The 21094-nt window shown below is 42.5% G+C and overlaps 7 protein-coding genes across 7 annotated transcripts; 5 read left to right on the top strand and 2 right to left on the bottom strand.

Annotated features, from left to right (window-relative positions):
• The first annotated feature begins 46 nt into the window (after positions 1-46).
• On the top strand, positions 47-1237 carry LOC119552132 (pre-mRNA-splicing factor 38). Its single transcript, XM_037861921.1, has one exon. It carries the CDS (start codon positions 204-206, stop codon positions 1188-1190), a length of 987 nt encoding a protein of 328 aa, XP_037717849.1. The 5' UTR covers positions 47-203; the 3' UTR covers positions 1191-1237.
• Positions 1238-1363: 126 nt separating this feature from the next.
• On the top strand, positions 1364-4657 carry LOC119552130 (proton-coupled folate transporter). The gene is made up of 9 exons (XM_037861918.1): positions 1364-1867; positions 1931-2043; positions 2780-2930; positions 2991-3174; positions 3233-3419; positions 3480-3615; positions 3676-4002; positions 4067-4223; positions 4296-4657. Exons 1-9 carry the CDS (start codon positions 1657-1659, stop codon positions 4357-4359), a joined length of 1530 nt encoding a protein of 509 aa, XP_037717846.1. The 5' UTR covers positions 1364-1656; the 3' UTR covers positions 4360-4657.
• Positions 4658-4963: 306 nt separating this feature from the next.
• Positions 4964-7967, top strand: LOC119552131 (proton-coupled folate transporter). Its single transcript, XM_037861919.1, has 9 exons — positions 4964-5141; positions 5203-5315; positions 6013-6163; positions 6221-6404; positions 6635-6821; positions 6881-7016; positions 7079-7405; positions 7465-7621; positions 7681-7967. The coding sequence occupies exons 1-9, from the start codon at positions 4964-4966 to the stop codon at positions 7742-7744; spliced, it is 1497 nt and encodes a 498-aa protein (XP_037717847.1). The 3' UTR covers positions 7745-7967.
• Positions 7968-8101: 134 nt separating this feature from the next.
• LOC119552129 (zonadhesin-like) lies at positions 8102-11091 on the top strand. Its single transcript, XM_037861917.1, has 3 exons — positions 8102-8807; positions 9131-9653; positions 9789-11091. Exons 1-3 carry the CDS (start codon positions 8576-8578, stop codon positions 11041-11043), a joined length of 2010 nt encoding a protein of 669 aa, XP_037717845.1. The 5' UTR covers positions 8102-8575; the 3' UTR covers positions 11044-11091.
• Positions 11092-11555: 464 nt separating this feature from the next.
• LOC119551738 lies at positions 11556-15064 on the bottom strand. Its single transcript, XM_037861239.1, has 9 exons — positions 14616-15064; positions 14442-14551; positions 14217-14367; positions 12823-13599; positions 12630-12766; positions 12374-12563; positions 12256-12303; positions 12083-12191; positions 11556-12013 (listed from the first exon to the last, which is right to left on the bottom strand). Exons 1-9 carry the CDS (start codon positions 14740-14742, stop codon positions 11956-11958), a joined length of 1707 nt encoding a protein of 568 aa, XP_037717167.1. The 5' UTR covers positions 14743-15064; the 3' UTR covers positions 11556-11955.
• A 676-nt stretch (positions 15065-15740) lies between these two features.
• Positions 15741-18642, bottom strand: LOC119550521 (proton-coupled folate transporter). The gene is made up of 9 exons (XM_037859231.1): positions 18396-18642; positions 18219-18328; positions 18004-18154; positions 17758-17947; positions 17375-17697; positions 16950-17095; positions 16698-16887; positions 16478-16634; positions 15741-16417 (listed from the first exon to the last, which is right to left on the bottom strand). Exons 1-9 carry the CDS (start codon positions 18640-18642, stop codon positions 16360-16362), a joined length of 1572 nt encoding a protein of 523 aa, XP_037715159.1. The 3' UTR covers positions 15741-16359.
• Positions 18643-19242: 600 nt separating this feature from the next.
• LOC119550248 (serine/threonine-protein kinase N-like) lies at positions 19243-20511 on the top strand. Its single transcript, XM_037858823.1, has 4 exons — positions 19243-19373; positions 19435-19542; positions 19602-19742; positions 19805-20511. The coding sequence occupies exons 2-4, from the start codon at positions 19534-19536 to the stop codon at positions 19931-19933; spliced, it is 279 nt and encodes a 92-aa protein (XP_037714751.1). The 5' UTR covers positions 19243-19373; positions 19435-19533; the 3' UTR covers positions 19934-20511.
• The last annotated feature ends 583 nt before the right edge of the window (positions 20512-21094 follow it).

Below are 21094 nucleotides of genomic sequence, written 5' to 3' on the forward strand. Positions count from 1 at the left end.
CGTGTTTGTGTATGCGGTTGGCAGGGTGGTGTTTTTCGCAGAGTGGCGAGCTGGTCACTCTAACTGGAAACGCCGAAAGAAAAATAAATAAATCCTGTGCATTTAAACATTTTTACCTCTTGGCATCAATTAAAACTCCGGATTGCGGGACCAACTAGTCTCAAGACCCTTACATTTGACAAGGAAACAGAAACGCACAGAAAATGGCCAACCGCACGGTGAAGGAGGCCAAAAACGTGCACGGCACCAATCCGCAGTACCTCATCGAGAAGATCATCCGCTCTAGGATCTACGACTCCAAGTACTGGAAGGAGCAGTGCTTTGCCCTCACGGCGGAACTGCTGGTGGACAAGGCCATGGAGCTGCGTTTCGTTGGCGGCGTCTACGGCGGCAACATCAAGCCCACCCAGTTCCTCTGTCTCACGCTGAAGATGCTGCAAATCCAGCCGGAGAAGGACATCGTGGTGGAGTTCATCAAGAATGAGGAGTTCAAGTATGTGCGGGCCCTGGGAGCCTTCTATCTGCGGCTCACGGGCGCTGCCCTGGACTGCTACAAGTATCTGGAGCCTCTGTACATCGACAATCGCAAGCTGCGCCGCCAGAATCGCGCCGGCCAATTTGAGATTGTCTACATGGATGAGTACATAGACGAACTGCTGCGCAACGACCGTGTCTGCGACATTATACTGCCCCGCATCCAGAAGCGTTCCATTCTGGAGGAGAACAACGAGATCGAGCCCAAGGTGTCGGTGCTGGACGAGGACCTGGACGACGAGGTGCCCAGCGATGAGGAGAAGGCGGACGATGCCAACAGGCCAAAGGAGAACTCTTCAACAGTGCGGAGACCGCGAAGAGCTCGCTCCAAGTCGAGGTCTCGCAGTAGGGAGCGCGAACGAAGATCTGGCCAGGGCAACAACGCCCGCTCGCGGGACTACTACGACGAACTGGAGGACTACGACCGTCAGCGGAATAGGGTGCGCAATCGGGACAACCAGAACGAGGACTATGACCGCCGGCAGAACAGTGGCCGCCAGGATCGGGAGAGGGAGCGCCAGGATCGGGACAGAATAAGAGAGCGGGATAGGAATGGGGACAGAGATCGCCGGGAAAGGGAGCGGGAACGCGACCGAGGACGTCACGATCAGCGGGAACGAGATACGCGTGGAGAACGCGAGCGACGACGCTACTAAAATTAAGTTTATTTTGATTTAAATGACCAGTAAAAATATAAAAAAAACCCCAACGGCTGGTTTCTATTTGCCGCAAGTTGGCATCCCCATGGAATAAGAATCGAAAATCGAAACGAAAACAATAACATAGAAGAAGCAGCACAATCAGCTGTTGCTGCCTTTAGAAAGTTTTAAATAACTACCATTAATTACGGAATAATCTAGCCAACTGTATTTGTGAAAATAATACATGTAATACCAGCAGTGCTTTAGACAACGATAAATCCGCGTTAATCAGCAGTAAAGCAGCCGCTGGAGCTTCAGTATCTCAAAACCCGCCGTCGCGCTTGGAAGTCTGTACCAGAGAAACTGCGTTCTGCATTCTGGTGAATGAATTGCTAATTTCATTATCTGCGGAAGTCTGGTGGAAGGCAGACGGATCCCCGAGTTCCGCGAGAGATATCTACCGAGTCGGCAACTGCCCAGAATGCCCCGTTCTGATACCGAGGCCTTGGTGGCCGATGTGGAGACTGGAGAGGATTCGGCGCCACGTACTCTGGACGCCTCTTCCGCGGTGGCCAGTGACCAGGAGCAGGTGGACCCTTCTCCAGTTCCCCCGCCTCATGACTACAGCAGCTACCGCTGGTTCATCCTGGAGCCCGCAGTTTTTCTCATCTTCTTCGCTAGATACTTAATCGGTATGATGGTAGAGAGAATCTCTGATTGGTTGCATTATTCAATTAACTTGTTGTCCGTTTTAGGGGCGGTTTATCAAAATCAAATCCTCTACCAGACCTGCGTCACCATCGAGAAATTTAATGCCACGCAATGCGAGCCGTTGCTGGGCATCGATCGCGCATCGGATGCGGATAAAGTGAGTGTATCATTTCGACCTACAATCATATACTATGCAATGTATCATGTAGCTTTGGTATCTGTACTTGCTGTTGTTGCTGGCTCTCGTGTCTGGTTTTAGCTTTAAAAGTTTTTATCTCGGTTTTTGCTGCTTCGCGGGGCGTTACGGGGCCATGATATACTATTATACTATACTAACGATCAGAACAAAAAACACCGGCAAGAGTAGAAGCTTTTTTAGTAATAAATAATATAAATATGTATATAAATAATATTTAGATAATTTCAAAAATCATGGAACTCATATGATAGAGTCCCTTAAGTAACAAAAATATCAACTAAAATATTTTATTTACAAAGCCTTTATAATGCTACTACTATTCTAACCACTGCTGTAAAGTTCAAAGTATTTGGCTCACTGCGGTTAATGCATTCTTCAAAGACGTGACCCACTTATTCGTAGTATATCAGCATCCGACGTGACAAAGCAAAATCACTTTAGCAAATCGGTTTAATCTAATGCCACATTTCCATTGTTTTGAGCTTAGAGATAATGCATTAAGCACGGCATTCAAACCTTATCAGCGGCCAATATAGAAGTAAACAAAATTCTTTGTGACTAAATATTTTGCTGGTATCGAACTTTAGCAAAGCGTTAAAATTATAAATATATGTATGTATGTAGATACGAGTTGACTCATGCTAAACGTGAGCCGCAGTTGTGCTTTGTTCTAAAGTGAACTTCTGTTTTTCAGGAAATTGAGGTGATAGTACAGACGTATTCGGCAAATATCATGATGACAACTTCTCTGCTCGAGAGCATAATACCAGCCTTTGCGAGTCTATTTCTGGGTCCCTGGTCCGACAAGTTCGGAAGGCGACCCATCCTGCTGACAACGTTTACGGGTTGGTTGTACTTGTAACGACCTTTAGAGCACATACTGATTACATTTACTTTTCTTTAAGGTTACCTCTCTGGCGCTCTTATACTGATAGTGATTACCTATATAACCAGGTCCACAAATATTAGCCCCTGGTGGTTCCTTCTTTCCTCAGTTCCTTCGGTCCTGAGCGGTGGAACTTGTGCCTTGATCACGGGAATCTATTGCTACATATCCGATGTGGCTAAGGAGCGAAAGAAGGCTTTAAGGTGAGTAGAGAATCTTGTGTTTAGAAAAAAAGATTAATATTTAACGTTCTTCTTATAGAATGGTTCTGAATGAGGCCTCCCTGTGCGCTGGCATGATGGTGGGCAATGTGGCCAGTGGCTACATCTATGCTGCCACCAATGCCTTGGTCCTATTTTCCATAGCTGGATGCCTGATGATGCTTGCCCTGATGTATGTCTTTCTATTTGTGCCCGAGAGCCTAAGCCCAGCCGATATACACACGGGAGTAAGTGATTTCTTTAGATAATTGGAAATGCATAGCTAACTCCTTGTGCCTCATCCACAGTCGCGAGTCCGTGAGTTCTTCCGTTTTGACTTGGTCAAGGATTTGGTACGCACCTGCTTCAAAAGGCGACCCAACTTTGATCGCGCCATCATCTGGCTTACTATGATTGCCCTTACGATAGCCATCTTCGATATGGGTAACTGAAATCAGACTGAAGATCTCTGAACAAAAAGAACTAATCTAATAATGCTTGCAGAGGGCGAGAGCACTGTCAACTACATGTTCATGCAGGATCAATTCAACTGGACCATCAAAGACTTCAGCCTGTTCAACGCATCCCGCATCGTGATCCAGATTATTGGCAGCATCGTCGGCATGATAGTGCTACGAAGGTTCCTGAAGATGTCCATCGTAACAATGGCCATGCTTTCCCTGGCCTGCTGCGTCCTGGAGAGCACCGTGCGGGCCACGGCAGTCTACTGGCAGGAGATGTACCTGGGCATGACGCTGGGAATGATGCGGGGCGTCATGGGACCCATGTGCCGTGCGATTCTCTCTCATGTTGCGCCCGCCACGGAAGTGGGTAAGTGGAACTCAGCAATTGGAGGAGCGTGTGCGAACAATAAAACAATACCCTCCCAATGTAGGCAAGATTTTCGCTCTGACCACGTCCATGGAATCGGTGTCGCCACTCGGAGCTGCTCCTCTGTACACAAGCGTCTACAAGGCTACCTTGAAATACTACCCCGGAGCTTTTAACTTCATCAGCGCCGTTCTGTACTTTGTTTGCTACATTCTGATAGCGTAAGTGTTTGCTAAAATAGAAATTCAATGATTTAAGTTACCTATAATTAATACATACTATATCATTTGCAGTGTGATTTTCGGAATACAGAAGTCGATGGGCAGCAGCAGTATCTACCAGGCTATCGGCAGTTAACCAGCAAACCCTGCGCTCCGATTTAGCTGAATGCATCTCATAAGTTAGGTTCCTCCTGCAAGTGCTGGGATAGAGCTCTCATTTCTGACGACTAGAAACTATTTTTGTAAATTAATCTAGTGTTTGTACTCCTTGTATTTGTGCAAGTATTATTATGAGTTTTATTCGTATGCATGTATCTGCTATCTGGACTGTTTTTTGCATGTGCAAGCATTATAAAGTTAAGATGAAAAGATACAACTGTTTTCAGTTTTCAGCGAGACAATAAACTGTGAATATCAATATCGAATAGCATAAATCAGATAGTGGGGTTTCTTGGCAGTGGGGAGCGGTTCCAGCGGGCTGAGATAGGGCGCAGCAAACGGTTTGGTGTGCTCAAATTGGCAATCGCTCGCTTTGTTTGTTTACGTCGTCGAATTCAGCTGCTCCCAGCGGTTAGTGTAGCACTCGAGTTCGGCGCGCGCGGAGGTTTACCACAGTTCCCGCTACGATATATTGCATTGTTGAATGAGAATCGCTAATTCCTTTGTCTACGCGATAATTGCAGCGATCACTTTGTTAGAAAGAGTGTGTGCGATAAGGCCGTGACCTTAGCCTGACCAGAATGCCGCGAGATGATGAGGAGCCAATCATCGGCAGTGATGATGAGGCGCTGGAAACCGGAGTGCTTGCCCCACCCACCAATCGGTTTTTCGGTGGCACAGCCAGCTGGCTAAAACGACCCCGCTCGCTGATTCTAGAGCCCGCCGTTTTTCTGGTTTTCTTTGGCAGATTCCTAACAGGTGTGTATGATCGCAGCTTTAGCAGTGGGCGTCTATAAATCGGATTCTACTCCCCCGCCAGATGCTGTCTATCAGAACCAGATACTCTACCAAACCTGCGTCACGGTCATGGAATATAATGCAACCGAGTGCGAGCCATTTCTCGGTACGGATCGTGCCTCCGATGAGGTTAAGGTATGTTGTAAAGAAATAGGCAACGGGGCGTATACGTATTTGTATCCAATAATATATGCGATTTCACGACTCGGACGAGCACAGCTAGGTGGAAATTACATAAATTACACGAGTGTATTGGGAATTTATTGGTAGTTAATTGTATTTCAATTAGCAGTAATTGCTGTGAAAAGAGGCGGAGAGGCCCTTACTTTTTGATAAATAAAAGTTTTCTGTATTCTTGTTGAATTGCGCACACAATATTCATACGATTATTCATATGATTTGTATCATTTCGTACTGCTTATCAGTTCACTAAAACCAAAGAAAACGATAGGCTTGAGAATTATAAAGTGGTATATAAAGAAAACAATACATTTTTTATAAAAACTCAATATAGAGGTTTAAAATAAAGTTTCATGGGGTTCCTTTAGCTGGTATTACCTTTTGTATGCCAATTGTTGCACCTGTTGCTGCTTATCAGTTGACCAAAACAAAAGTAAGCCCCAATCGAATATGACTAATAGGTAGTCTTATCACAAAAAAGTTATCGAGCCGAGTATACAAATCGGGTGGGATATTTTGACACACATGTGTGCAGATAGTTAAGCCTTGCCAGAACCCCCTCCCACTTAGTGATTCATAGAAACGTGACGACAAGAATTCAGACTTATCAGCTCTAGAGAATCCCTTATCAAACAGAGTTCCCACTTTGCAGAAGATCGAGGGGCAAGTTCAGGAGTATGCCTCCACCATCACGATGATAAGCTCGATGCTCGAGAGCACCGTGCCCGCAATAGTGAGTCTCTTCCTGGGACCCTGGTCGGATAAGTTTGGCAGACGACCCATCCTGCTGTCCACATTTACAGGTGAGAGGAAATATTATATACACCCCTAAAATGTCTAATGTATGTATTACTTTTTAGGATACTTCATCAGTGCCATTATTCTGATAGTTCTTACACAAGTAACGGCGGCCACCAACATCAGTCCCTGGTGGTTCCTGTTGTCCTCTACGCCATCGGTGTTCAGTGGGGGCACCTGCGCCCTCATCACCATCCTCTACTGCCATGTTTCCGATGTGGCCACCGAGGATAAGCGAGCTATGAGGTAGGTGATCATATCATATCATATCATACCATTTAAAATTTAAACTCAGAAAATGATATTTGAATATTATTATAATTGTTGTTAGCCTGACTGAGGTTTGCGAACTATCCAAAGAGTTGCAACTTATTTAGAACCGAGTTCCACGCCTAATCTTTAAGATATAAACTTAACTATCCTTAACTGGATAGATATCTCTTATAACTACTCATAACTAACTACCTTTTCTTCAGAATGGTGACCATGGAAGCTGCCCTGGGTCTAGGTATGATGGCTGGTGGAGTGGCCAGTGGTTACATCTATGCCGCCACCGGAGCATCAATACTTTTCATCTTGGTGGGCTCCATCATCTCCATAGCTCTAATCTACGTCTACTTCTTTGTGCCAGAGAGTCTCAAGTCTGAAGATTTGCAAACTGGGGTAAGTATACACAGCGAATATCTCTCAAATGTTGCTAAATGATGTAATATTCCCCGCAGTCCCGCATTCGCGAGTTCTTCCGCCTGGATTTGGTGAAGGTTCTTGTAAAGACTTGCATAAGAAAACGCGAGAATTACGATAGGGCTATCATCTGGTTTGTAATGTTGTCGCTGACCTTGTGCGTTTTTGCTATGGGTGAGTTGAGATTATCATAACTAGCTCAAGACTGGGAGCTAAGTACTCATTTGACTTTTCAGAGGGCGAGTCCACAGTGAACTACATGTTTATGCGGAAGCAGTTCGACTATACTGTCCAGGACTACAGTGTCTTCAACGCAGCGAGGGTGGTCATCCAAGTGGTGGGCAGCACCATCGCCATGATCCTTTTGCGTCGTCTTCTGGGCGTGTCCACCATCATGATGACGCTCCTGGCCTTCGCCTGCTGCGTCCTGGAGAGCACGGTTAGGGCCACGGCCGTATACGGCAGTGAGATGTACTTGGCCCTGATTGTGGGCATGATGCGTGGTGTTATGTCGCCCATGTGCAAGGCCATACTTTCTCACGTCACTCCCAGCTCGGAATTGGGTGAGTCACAGAGGGGATTTCGAAAGACCTAGTAAATTACTAATCAACTACTTTCATAGGTAAAATATTCTCCCTTACCACTTCGCTGCAGTCCATCTCACCCCTGGGAGCTGCCCCCCTTTATACGGCCGTTTACCAGGCCACAGTTAACTTTTATCCCGGCATCTTCAATTTCATCAGCGTAGCTCTGTACTTCCTGTGTTACTGCATGTCGGCGTAAGTACCTATACAAAATTCAAATTACTTTCTTATATTAACTTAACATTCCATTTCAGAGCGGTTTTTGGCATTCAAAAATCCATGGGCAGCGACAATGTTTACCAGGCCATCGGAAGTTGATCTATTTATTAATTCTTATAAAAAGATCCCAGCCATTCATAAGCCAGTGTATCAAGAAGTTTTAATTCTTTTAAAAGTATTATTACAAATGTTTTTATACCAATTAGGCACAGCCTAGTAAAATGTAAATATCTAGCTTTAGGATAGGTCTTATAATTATACTTCATAACATTTACCAAAGAACAAGGGCTAATAAATTGTACAAATTGGTCTTTCATTAAAATAAATGTCCACTTATAGTTTCACAGTAAGTCTATACGAAAAATGCTCACAAAAGTACGTCAATTGATGATTAAATTCCATTTACGTTATTCAATTTTGCCAAAAATAGTCTCAAAACAATTTGAAAAATGTTGGTAGGACCCAATACTTCCACATTCTTTGGAAATTATATATTTATTGGTAAAAATTCTTTGAAATAAAACGGAAATTAAATACAGTTGAGCTTGAGTAAATCGAACACCCATCTGTCAACAAATAATGTTCGCGTTGGCAAAAAAGCTTAAATAAACATTTTTTTGGAGCGTTCTAAATAATTATTTCCCTCACATAAGGTTACCATCAAATTATATCTCACTTTTAAGGGATTCAGGTTGTAGGACTAAATTTTCCTTACTTGTATTTTCTACTGCCCATAAAGCTTCTTTAACTTCGAGACTTGGAACTTCGAGTTATAGAAGTTTTACTGTATGTGTATATATGCGTATCCAGATCCCTAATCTAACAATCTATACTTCCGGCAATATACATATTTTGCTAAGACTATAAAAATGGAATTGATGCTAGCTCAGCTCAGTCGATGTCGAGCTTTCAAATATAACACATTCCGCAATGGTTTTCGCTGCTTTCAATATTTTTTGTGTTTTGGCGATACTTACCCTTCATAACTATGGACAAACGAACGGAGATAATTGTAAAAAACAATTTCATTTACCCAATGGCAAGATGACATCTGAGAATGGTATCATTAAATACGAATGCTATCCCGGCTTCACTCTGCAAGGAAAGGATAGCAGTGTTCACGTAGGAACACATCTGGATTGCGATGAACGATTCTGTGCCAGTGAGTAGATCTTAATATAACTTTCAGTAACAAGTTTATTGGTTTAGTTATACAAAAGAATGTGGTATGAATTGATAACTTTTGATTTTGAAAAAGTATATTTTACAATATTGTACAATATTTCATTGAAATTAAAAAGAAATACATTTGAAAGATAATTGCTTAGTATTGTAAAGTTATGTTTGTCTTAAATGATTTCGTTCAACTTTACTTAGGAATTATTGTAAGCCATCTGAAAAAAGATATATTCAAAATGTTATAGCAAGAATCGATAAAAACTCAATTTTTATAAAATTAATAATAATTCATTTCTGAATTCTTAGAGGCTGGTTGCAAGAATATTACAACTCCAATGGGGGGAAGCATTACCATTACCAAACAGACGAATATCAAATGCGACGAAGGATTCTTTCTTTTCGGAAGTAACGTCACTTACTGCAATGGAGTGGAGTGGATCCCTGAATTGGGAACATGCCTAAAAATCACTAACTCGTGCGACTTCGAGAGAGAGGATATGTGTGGTTGGAAAGAGCATAACGACCAGGACCAGTTATGGAAATGGATCAGCTCTGACCCTGATTTCCACTTCAACAAAGAGGTTCCCCGCCGGGATCACACTTTCCAGAGCGGCACAAAAGGTCACTTTATTCGCATGAAAATGGACAACAAGCTCTCCGGGGTCAAACACTTTTTATCCCCCATCTATCCCAAGAACCTTACCTTGGGAAACTCCTTGTGCTTTCAGTTTCACATATTCATGTTTAGAACAGATGTCAAAGACTTGGTGGTATCAGCGAAACCAGTATCAATGACAATCGAAAATATGTTGCAGAATTTTAAAACAAAGTAAGTTTGCTAGATTTCACCTGTTTATTATCCATAGCAACAAATTCAATTACGTATACATCCATCTGTGGATACTTAAGCAATAAAGGTATTTTTCTTATTTCAACTAATATATTAATTTTTCTAATGTTTTAGTTCCACCAAATTCAACCTGTGGGGTCATCGGGCCGACAAGTGGATTAAGTATTCGATCCCTATCGACGAAATGGATGAGGGTTTCCAGGTGGTTTTCACGGTCACGGACCCTGCATCGCTCCATGGTGACATTGTCATTGACGATGTGAAATTAATGAAAGGAGAGTGTAGGCACAACTCAGTTAACAAAACCACCAAATCTACTAAGCAACCGACGACCACCAAAAAAACCATCGAATCTTCCGTACCATCGATGACCACTTACAAAACCACCGAACCTACAAAACCACCGACGAACACTAATAGGACCATCGAATCTTCCGTACCACCGATGACCACTTACAAAACCACCGAACCTACAAAACCACCGACGAACACTAATAGGACCATCGAATCTTCCGTACCACCGATGACCACTTACAAAACCACCGAGCCTACAAAACCACCGACGAACACTAATAGGACCATCGAATCTTCCGTACCACCGATGACCACTTACAAAATCACCGAACCTACAAAACCGCCGACGAACAGTAATAGGACCATCGAATCTTCCGTACCACCGATGACCACTTACAAAACCACCGAACCTACAAAACCACCGACGAACAGTAATAGGACCATCGAATCTTCCGTACCACCGATGACCACTTACAAAACCACCGAACCTACAAAACCACCGACGAACAGTAATAGGACCATCGAATCTTCCGTACCACCGATGACCACTTACAAAACCACCGAACCTACAAAACCACCGACGAACACTAATAGGACCATCGAATCTTCCGTACCACCGATGACCACTTACAAAACCACCGAACCTACAAAACCACCGACGAACACTAATAGGACCATCGAATCTTCCGTACCACCGATGACCACTTACAAAACCACCGAACCTACAAAACCACCATCGAAAAAGCCCATTAGATCTTTCGTACCATCGACGCCCACTAACAAAACCACCGAATCTTCTAAGCCACCGACGATTACTAAGAATATCGAACCTTCTGAAACACTGAAGAACACTAACAAAACCACCGAGCCTTTAACGCCACCAACATATACATACGAAACCAACGAATCTTCTGAACCACCGACGACCACTACCGAAATTACTGAAGTTACCGAATATAGTGAAGCACAAAACAGTACCGAACAGAGTACCCCAAACAGTGGGGAAAAAGTTTCAAGTGAGGTTAGAAAATATACCATTGTCTTTTTTATTTTGGCAGTTTTTGGCAGAACATAAGTAAGAAACCTAAACAAATTAGTGTTAAGTCGCGGGTCAGTAAGGGTTTAAAAGCTTTGAAAATGTAAATCGGTTTAATGAAATAAAATTAAAAAAATAGATTATAAAAAAATATTCCATTATTAAAAAATCTTTGAAATTAGATAGAACTGAAGTTCGTTCAGAACTTATAGTGGCACTTGGTTAATTCGGAGATTTAATTCGCTTGAAAGTGGTATCGTATGCTCGAACTTTTCTTCAAACGAGTGGTGTTCGACTCTCATTGAATAACCCCACCACAGATGTGGATGCGTGGAGTATTGGAACAGTTCGATTAGACGACATCGCGATAAAAAAGGAAATAAAGTACGCAAATTTATAATTTATTGGGAGAATGCGGAAATGAATTGATATACATATGATGTTATGTACATAAGGGTTGACGCCTACACAATTTGATAACACCATAATTGTTTTTTGATAACCATAATCGATTTATCAGATTTATGTATATGTCAGGCATAAAAATTCAATTAAAACAAATTTAATTTAAATTTATTCCATAACAACATTTTTATCGTAAAAATTTGTTTAAGTAAACTAGGTAAAGGAGCCGTTTAAAATGATATGTTTTTGTGCTAACATAGCTTAAGTACTCAACAGTTAAAGTGGTTTGTGAATCATAACAATTTAATAGTCTAAGATAGGATAGCTCTCTTAATGTTACCTTAAAACGAATTAAAAATACTAAAGGGTAAAATATAAATAAGCAAGTCAAACAAGATACATTCGTTCAACCTATAACCGATGATCCCTCACAGTTAAACGCTTGTTTTCCAGATTCGGATCCTTAAATTCGCTCCACTTGTAAATTTTGATTGCTTGGTTGGGGTGATCACATGTTAATTTGGCCACAGATCCGCTGTCGCCGCCTCACTTCAGAACCTTGGCGTAGTGATCTTTGTGCCTATATTTGATCCGCAAGACGTATCTGTGAGGAGAGTTTGGGATGTGTGATCAATTAGCGGGTTTGGAGAGGGGCTTTCCCCGTCAAGCTCACCCGATAAAGACGAATGAGAGCAGGTACAGGAACGAGCTGACGAAGTTGAACAGACCCGGGTAGGTGGTGAGCGATCGCTTGTATATGAGGGTATACAGGGGAGCTGCCACTGTAATTAGCAGTAAAAGAGTCAATAAAATAATAAACTGTCAAACGGCACTAGCTCCGCTTACCAAATGGCGCAAACGATTGCAAAACATTCTTTATGGAGAAAATCTTGCCTGCGAAAGGGAGAGGTAGAAATAGTTGTACTTTTGAAAACAGCTGGGAAACAGAAATCGCAAAACTCACCCAGATCCGAGGGAGGTACTATATTCGATACTATAGTGCGGCACATGGGGCCTGAGATGGAGCGGAATACGCCCAGGGTAACCGAGAGGTACATGTGCCAGGGCATCGTTGCAAAGCCCTTGGCCAGATTGTTCAGAATCTCCGAGAAGAAGGCTAGCAGAGCTAAAGTCACAACCGACAGGCGGAAGACCTAAAATAAACGGATAATATAAATAAGATCTTTCGCCCCACGTTGGGCGCCAAATAAAAATCTTACCTTCCGCAGGATTAGAAATCCGATGAGTGCTCCAATCATGGGCACCAGGTGGCTGACCGTTTCGAAGAACGTGTAATCCCGCACCGTCCAGTGGAATTTCTCCCGCACAAACAAATACATCACGGTCATCACGCCATCTGGGAGCGATCAATTACATAAGCTTTGGAATTAGCAGGCTTAATTAGAGACCTACCGAAGACGAAGATGGACAGGAACATGGCAAGGGTGACAAGCCAGATGATGGCACGCGCGTGATGATCACGCCGCTTGAAGCAGGTGCTAATCATGTCTCTGATGTGCACAACACTGAACAGACCCGCTTTTTTGGAACGCTCCTCCGCCTGTTTGCGCTTCAGCTCCTCCTCCGCCGCCTTCTGCGGCAGTCGCTCCACGTACTTGGCCAGCAGATCATCATCGAAGCTCATCGCCGGAGTCGCCGGCGTGGGCAGCTCCATCTTCTTATCCTTCTCGGGCTCTTCTGGGTCCATAAAGTTTGGGGGACAGTCGATGGCCACGCGGTCCAATTGCAGATCGCAGGCGGTGATGGGCACCTCCTTCTCCTTACAGTCCTTTTCCCCATTCGCAGCGATCGCGTTCTTGGTGTCTTGTTGTTGATGATAGTGCAAGCTCTCCGGCACAAAGAAGATGATGAAGAACGTGGCGAAGGTCACGATGCAGCCGGAAAGGCCAATGGTCGCCGCCGAACCCACAGCTGCGTACACAAAGCTGGACAGTAGGGATCCACTTGTCAGCCCGATGAAGAAGAGCGACTCCATGAAGATCATGCGGTAGGGACGCGACTTGCAGTCCGTGATGTCCGAGATGAAACAGAAAGCGGCCACCGAGAAGACGCAGTTACCGCCGAGCAGGGAGTGGGGCACTGCTGCCAGGATGTACCACCAGGGATTCACCACATAGTAGCTGGACAGCTCGCAGATGGCGGCCATCATCAGGAAGGAGGCGGAGAATCCTGCAGAGAAAGAATAAAACTTAAAGTATATTGCAAGACCTTTTCCAATTTTCTTATAACCCCTAAATCTATTAAGTTATTGGATGGACAATTATAATAACCAAAATTTGTATAGCTGGATTTTTTACTGTTAGTTGTATTTCTTAAGATATTAGTGGTATACCATTAGCAATAATTTTAGTTAAATTACAACTAGAACTTTTATAGCTGCAGTTTTTCTGTTAGTGGCATTCTTTAAGTTATTAAGACTTTTAGGGGTATTTTACTTTTTTACTCAAGACAATAAGTAATATAAGTTATTATACCTCTACAACTATGTTAAGCAAGAAAAGCCACATTAACTCATTGCTTGGCAAACTCTGTTTTTAGCTAAAGTTTTGAATGTATTTTGCAATTTTTACTTTTATTCCCATATCACAACCTAGGAGTAAAAATTGTTCTACTCGAGACAATTAATTAGAGAATTTAGTATACATGATCAACTATGCTAAGTAAGGGAAGTTCTATTGTGATTTCTCTCTATGATTGTGTAATACGCGTTTGACGTTTGGCTAAATTACTTGCTCATTCATTAGTTAGAAGTTCTAACTTAGAACTAAAATTAAAACAGGTCTTACCTATCATAGAAACAATTAGCAGGGGCTTGCGGCCATAGTGATCCGACCAGGAACCAATGAAGAGGCCGCAGAAGGCTGGGACTATGCTCTCCAGGAGGGTGCGACTTAGGAACAGGTTGGCCACATACGGCTGCAGCTCCGTCTCGATGGCCTGCAAAGCGGAGGAGTAGGATGATCAGGTTGGTATAATTCTAGATAGGAAGAATTCTAGAATTGGAGACCCACATTTATCTCGGCGCTGGCGTTCTTCACGTCCAGTTGCCTGCAATCGGACTCATTGTAGTGAAAGATCACCGTGCACGTCTGGTAGATGACCTGGTTGCGCTGTATAGTGCCTGGATGTGAGGTCGGATGGTAAGTAGTTGCTAGATGCGGGCTACTCCAGACCGGGTCACTCACCCGATAGCGTGTGCGAGAACAGCAGCATGAAGACAACCGGTTCTATGTAGAACATACGAAACACCTTTTGCCATTGCAGATTTCGGAGCTTTTCTAGCGTAAACGCACTCGAGGCCTTCTCCACCATGGCTTGTTTGGTTTTGGACAAGTTCTTGAACCCGATTCAATGTCTAGCAGGTTTGGGTTTTTTTCGAACTTGGTGGTGGCCCCTCAATGGCACATTGCAACACCTGTCACGTAACCGAGATGGGAGAAAAGCCCCTGGCGCCCGGCACTTCCGATCAGATTTATGGGTTACTAATGCCTAATTCGATTATTATTCAAGCGCTTGATTGCCGCGTTAGCCGGGAACACGAAACCGAATTCAACATCCAAGCCAATACAATATAATCCGACGGCGACGACAAAACACGGTTTGCAATTAGAGTTTCGTTCTCGAAATGAGCGGCTGCCGCGCGATCCATGGGCTTATATAGTGGGTCTCTCGGCGGTGGCGGAATCGTCAATAGCCGGCGAATACACAGGTGAACAGTTGTTCATCTAGGGCCGCATCAGTTCCAGCCGCTTCCAGCTTCGATAGATTCACGGGAAAATGTGTTGCAGGCCCGCCTAACCAGATTCCATTCCATTCAAATCGAATTCGGCCAAATTCCATTTCCCTGCCGTTCGGGCTTAAATTAGATTTGGGCCCTACTACCAAAACTCAGACCAGACTTTTGGTGAGTGAAACGTGATTCGTTTGTTTGTTTTCTTTTCGCTGGCAAATTCATAGTAATTTGCTTATTTTTGGATCGTGCAAATGAGTAGCACGAGTCTAAAAAGTGTTTAGTAACCCTGTAGACCGAAACCCGAAAATACCAGAGAGAATGTGATGATGAATAAAACTATTAACACACATTTTCATGATAATTTTCAGTTTTTTGTTACCGCAGAATTGCCATATGGACAAAAGGTTAACCTTTCTGCTCTATAACACTTATTAATGCCCACATTTTCCTATCAAGGAAATAATTTGCCAATCTTAAATATAGATGACAAGCATTATATAAGGAAAAGTCACAAAACTCACGAAAACGCTATAGTTTTAATTGTATTTGCTTTCGATAATTATTTTATATTAATTTTAATTGGTCTGCTGTCAATTCATGTGATATGGTCTGATACAATCCATGTACAAGTCCAGGGATTTCGTTCTGCTCTGCTGGGCCACTAAATTCATGCGTAAATTGAGTTCCATTCGGTTTGTTGCTTATAACGCTCGATCAAGGGTTTTTACACCTGGCGACTAATTTAAAATTAGCAAGTGAAATTAGCATTTGCTCAAATCTCTAGTTAGCACCAATCATTGGGCACACAAACGGATGCACAGTCTTAAATATTTTTATCTATATTCCGTAAAAATTGTCAAGTGACCGCGCACACGCCACAGGTTTGCGGCAATAATAACCCATATTTTTGTTAATGAGAAAATATTTTGAGTACTGTAGTTAAACAATTTTTCCCAAGGGAAGGGAGAGTGAGATCGCGAAAGATAAGCAACGTCGAGGGTATGCGATACTACAATTCCTCTGGCTTCACACATTTTTATATGACTGAATGACAATCGAATATGTAAATAAGTATATGGATGAGTGGATTTTGTGCTAAGAGGTAAATGGGGGAGTTCCCAGCGTAACTAATAGCCAATGTTTGGCTTGATCGGCGCTTTCTTTCACTCTTCTTGCACTTTGGACTGAACGACAAATCACTTAAAGACCGGTTCATAGTACACCTGATTTCTCGACTTCCTAAGCCAAACAATGCTGAAATATTTGGAATTGACTTTATTGGAAACCAATCGTATATGGGTCAAAACAACTTACCCCAGAAGAATAATGGCTATGCCATGTAGAAAGGCGCTAAAAACATTGAAAATACCCGGATCACTGTCCAATGTTCGGGTATAGATCGCAACGTATAGAGTAGATGATATCAAAGGGGAGAGTGCTTGCAAGACGCCAAGTAGGGCGAAGATTTTACCTGGAATGGGAAACCACAAAGAAGGGTAAAAACAGAAAATTAAGGTGTACTATCTGTATTTACCCCGTTCATCGGCCGGCAGTAGATTGGTGATCATGGTGCGACACATGGGATTTACAAGGGATTTAAACACGCCCAATCCTATGGCCACATAGATCTGCCAGCTGACCAAGGCAAAGGCCTTCATAAGGCTACTGGAACAGTGACTCAGAAGGGATACCAAGGCCAGCCACAGAACGGCAGATTTGGTGCACTGTCAATCATAGGGAGAGGTAATATTAGTATAGATCCAGTTGGGCACCCCCCAAAACTCACCATTCTCAAGGACCAAAGGAAGAGAAATCCACCGGAACCAGCCACTGCAGGTACCAAAATGCTAACCGTCTCGTACTCGGTAAACTGCTTTACGGTCCAATGGAACTTGATCCTCATAAACTTGTAGAACACAGAATTGCTACCGTCTGGAAATGGGGAAACACCAATACAATAAATAACTTAAACGGGGATATACAGGTTTGACGCCTTACAAATCTGCTAGAATTATAAATATATTAAATAATTGATTATAAATCAAAGTGGATAAATTATTAATTATATATGTGGTTGATTAAACGTTTTCAGGGTTCTGAGTTAATTTAATAAGTAAATATACGTTATAGTCACCTTGGTTTTAACTATTTATGTTTATAGGTACTTATTGAACGATGTTTGAATTATACATTAGTATTTTTGGTACTTACCTGCGACAAAAGCGGTAAGCAGCAGCACTACCATAATGGTGAGTAAAATAAAGCGATTTTTGTGTTCGCGGGGCTTCGTGCAGGTTCTCCACAAATTCTTCAGAAGAGAGAACAAACTAGTGTCAGACGATGAAGTTGATTGTACTCGATTCCTCATAGGCAAACTCTCCGGAAGTAGAATTGTCATCAGGAAGAGCGCCCCAAAAATGGACACCGCAGAAATACTGAACACAATATAGGAATCGGTGTCCTCATAGGCATAACCTGAACCAAAGCTACCAAGGAGTAGGCCCACATATATGGCCAGTTCGTAGGCGATCAACCTAAAGATAAAGTAAGATCTAGTTAATATGGAATATATATTATTTTATATGACTATGGACCTGTATGATCGAACTCGGCCCTCAGATACATCGCTGATAAAGCAAACGGCGGCCACGGAATAAGTGACACTGCTTCCTAGGCAGGAAAGTGGTACGATGGAGAGCACATACCACCAGGGACTAACCAGACCATGAGTCTGAATAGCACAATAAGATATAACAGCTGAAATGAGATACTGTAGGCCGTAGCCTGGTTATCGGGATGTTAGAAAAAGATTTAAATGGTTAACAATGGGCCGAACCCACCCAGAAAGGATCCCATTAGCAAAGGCTTGCGACCATAGCGATCCGCCCAGGATCCAGCAAAGAGTCCACAGAAAGCAGGAACAAAACACTCCACTATCCTCATAACCAAAGTAACCCTGGCAGCATATGGTTGCACTAGCTCCTCAATTCTCTGGAAATTAAAGAAATGGTTATGATATAGCATGAATTAACTTCCCAAAAGTTGATGCATCAACCTTTGTCTCATTCGTGGCATTCTTGGTTCCCAGCAGCTGGCAAACGCTATCCGGATAACCGAAACCCGCTGTACAGCTTTGGTATATGACTTCATTCTTCAAAACGGTGGCTGATATCCACGGGAATACCCTTAAATTAATAAATATGCCTAGCTTAGTTACTCTCACTGTACTTACACGAGAAATTGTAGGCAAAGAGCAGGACTAAAATGAAGGGCTCGAGTAGATATATGCACAGTGATTGAGGGCCTGAAGCCGTAGTATCTCCTGGAAGTTCGGTAGTCCCGGAAATGACCGGCCCTACCGATTTGGGTCTTTCGCCCAGACTCTCCTCGCTACTTGTGCTGCCAGCTTCAGGATCCTTATCACCAGATCTCTGGGCTTTGGCAACCAGATTTTCATGGGCATGAGGTTCCTCGTTCATCTCTGTAGTTCAACTGAGTCTTACAATTGACTAGTTGCCTCAGACGACAGTGGACACGATTTCAGATAAAGAGACGGAATCCACTTATGTGTGTGCTCTCTTAGCTGGGATTTCCCCTCGGAATCCGTGTACATAAAGTATACGCTCCTACTGTAAGCTCTTCCTATCACAAATCCCAAAAAAAAGTTGAAAATAGATCGTATATGACTTATCAATCTGTTATTTTTGTTGGTTTTATGAATATTATTTATATATTTTTGTGATCATAAATGACTTTTTTAATTCGTCTATATCGGGCTGGCACTGTATCTTTGTTGTGATCCCCAAACGTGAGTCAGTTTTGAACTCAGCATTTGCTCTTAGGGACTTTTTTATATTGACTTGACGTGCCTTATCTGAATTAAGAGTTGAGTTGCGGTTGGAAAACAAAAGATAAATGCTCATTAATATGCATGTTGTGAATGGAGTGGCAACTAGCTTAGTAAATAAATGATCGATTTTTCAATTTGTGCTAAAGGCACACTGATTTTTCAATAAAAATTAAATAATTGGCTTTTAACAACTTTTTTTTTTTTGTTGAAAAGAAATTATGATGTTCATCCACACGGACGTGTTCCTAGAGCCGAGAGCCGTCTTCTGTATCTGCACGAAAACAAGATCATCTATCGAGCCACACAAGCTGTGGATTGGTGGGGTCTGGGTGTGCTGATCTTTGAGATGTTGTTGGTGAGGTGAGTCGCAGATAAACCACAGTTTTCAATAGTTCAATGCATAACTGAATCTTTTTTGTAGTTACCATTCCCTGGTGACGACGAGGAAGAGGTATTCGATTCAATTGTCAACGATGAGGTGCGCTATCCGCGCTTCCTCTCACTCGAGGCCATAGCCGTGATGCCTAGGGTAAGCTGATTATTAACCAACTACTTGAAAACCTTACTATAAATTACACTATATTGCAGCTACTTCGCAAGAATCCGGAGAGGCGTCTGGGATCCTCGGAACGCGATGCGGAGGATGTTAAGAAGCAGGCATTCTTCCGTTCTATTGTGTGGGATGATTTGCTGCTGCGAAAGGTCAAACCCCCCTTCGTGCCCACCATTGTACGTTAAATTACTAAATTTTCATTATCATTTTATTAACATTACTTATACCTACTTTGCAGAACCACTTGGAGGATTTGTCGAACTTCGACGAGAAGGCGCAGCTAACGCCGCCGAAGGAGCCGCGCCACCTGTCCGAGGAGGAGCAGGTGCTCTTCCAGGACTTTTCTTACACGGCCGAATGGTGTTAGGAACTTGTTGTTAGTTCGAAAGATCACCAATGGGCCTAGCCCGATCGTTATAGCCTTTGTCTTTTGCTTTTACATGTGTACGAAGTTGGTTTTGAGTAGTTGTACTTGGTTTAGTCGATGTGAGTTCAATATTTATACATGAAGACATTATAATGATCATGCAGATACAGGACGTATATATATTTATAAACACTAACTATGTAGAAAATCTATCTATTAATGAGAGAACTTTTGAGTGTTGCTCACTGGCCGAGAGACCAACATAAACCAAATTACCTAGTTGACCACACCTTTTGGCAAGGCAATCATCCATCCAGCCAGTTCAAATCACAGTCGCCCACATGATCGTAGCATTGTACAGCAAATAGAGTCGTTTCTTTTCCTAATACGAGAACGCATTGAATAGTCTGACAAACCCTAGGAAAGCCTTAAACGCAAAGTTGTAGTTTTGGACAGTTTTTTCGCAAGACCGGATCTGAATAGATTTTATAGATGAGAGAGGAGGTATGTTTACAACCCAGAGCAACCATTGCAACATATTTTCATAATCGACATACAAGAACAAAGGATATATTTTATATATAAAATATATGTATAAAAAATATGTATACATATATTGCATGCACATCCCAGGAATCGTCTTGCTAAAAGAGCTCATCTTCTATACGACATATTAATCTAGTAAAGTGAGAGAAGAAGTAATATATTTACAGTTTTAACATGTAAGCCTCTGTAAATTGCCTTGCGCTTTTATCAACTCCCCAGCCCATTGCCCGAGTTGTGTTATAATTTTAACATATTTCTTACGTCATATACACACGCGAACATTTGTTATTTGTTATTATTATACCTATTATACAAGAAACTGTATTGCTTTGAGCATTTTTATTCGACGGTAGATTGATGATTGTAAACGATTTGCTTGTATGCGCGGTACGCTTTAAACCAGATAAAAGGATACAAAAAACAAAATACCGCTCGACTCGATGAGTTTCGGAGCTCCCGTTGACAGATGGCATGCAATCGGATCGTTGTACTCTTCAGATCTATGCTATATTTAATGTAATTTTTTAGTTCTATTTAAGCTTGTAATAATCGATATTTGAAACGTAGTCTAAGCTATCATTATGTGAAGATAACTATTGATAATTACAATTATGA

This window comes from Drosophila subpulchrella, chromosome 2R, assembly GCF_014743375.2.
Source record: "Drosophila subpulchrella strain 33 F10 #4 breed RU33 chromosome 2R, RU_Dsub_v1.1 Primary Assembly, whole genome shotgun sequence".
NCBI lineage: Eukaryota > Metazoa > Arthropoda > Insecta > Diptera > Drosophilidae > Drosophila > Drosophila subpulchrella.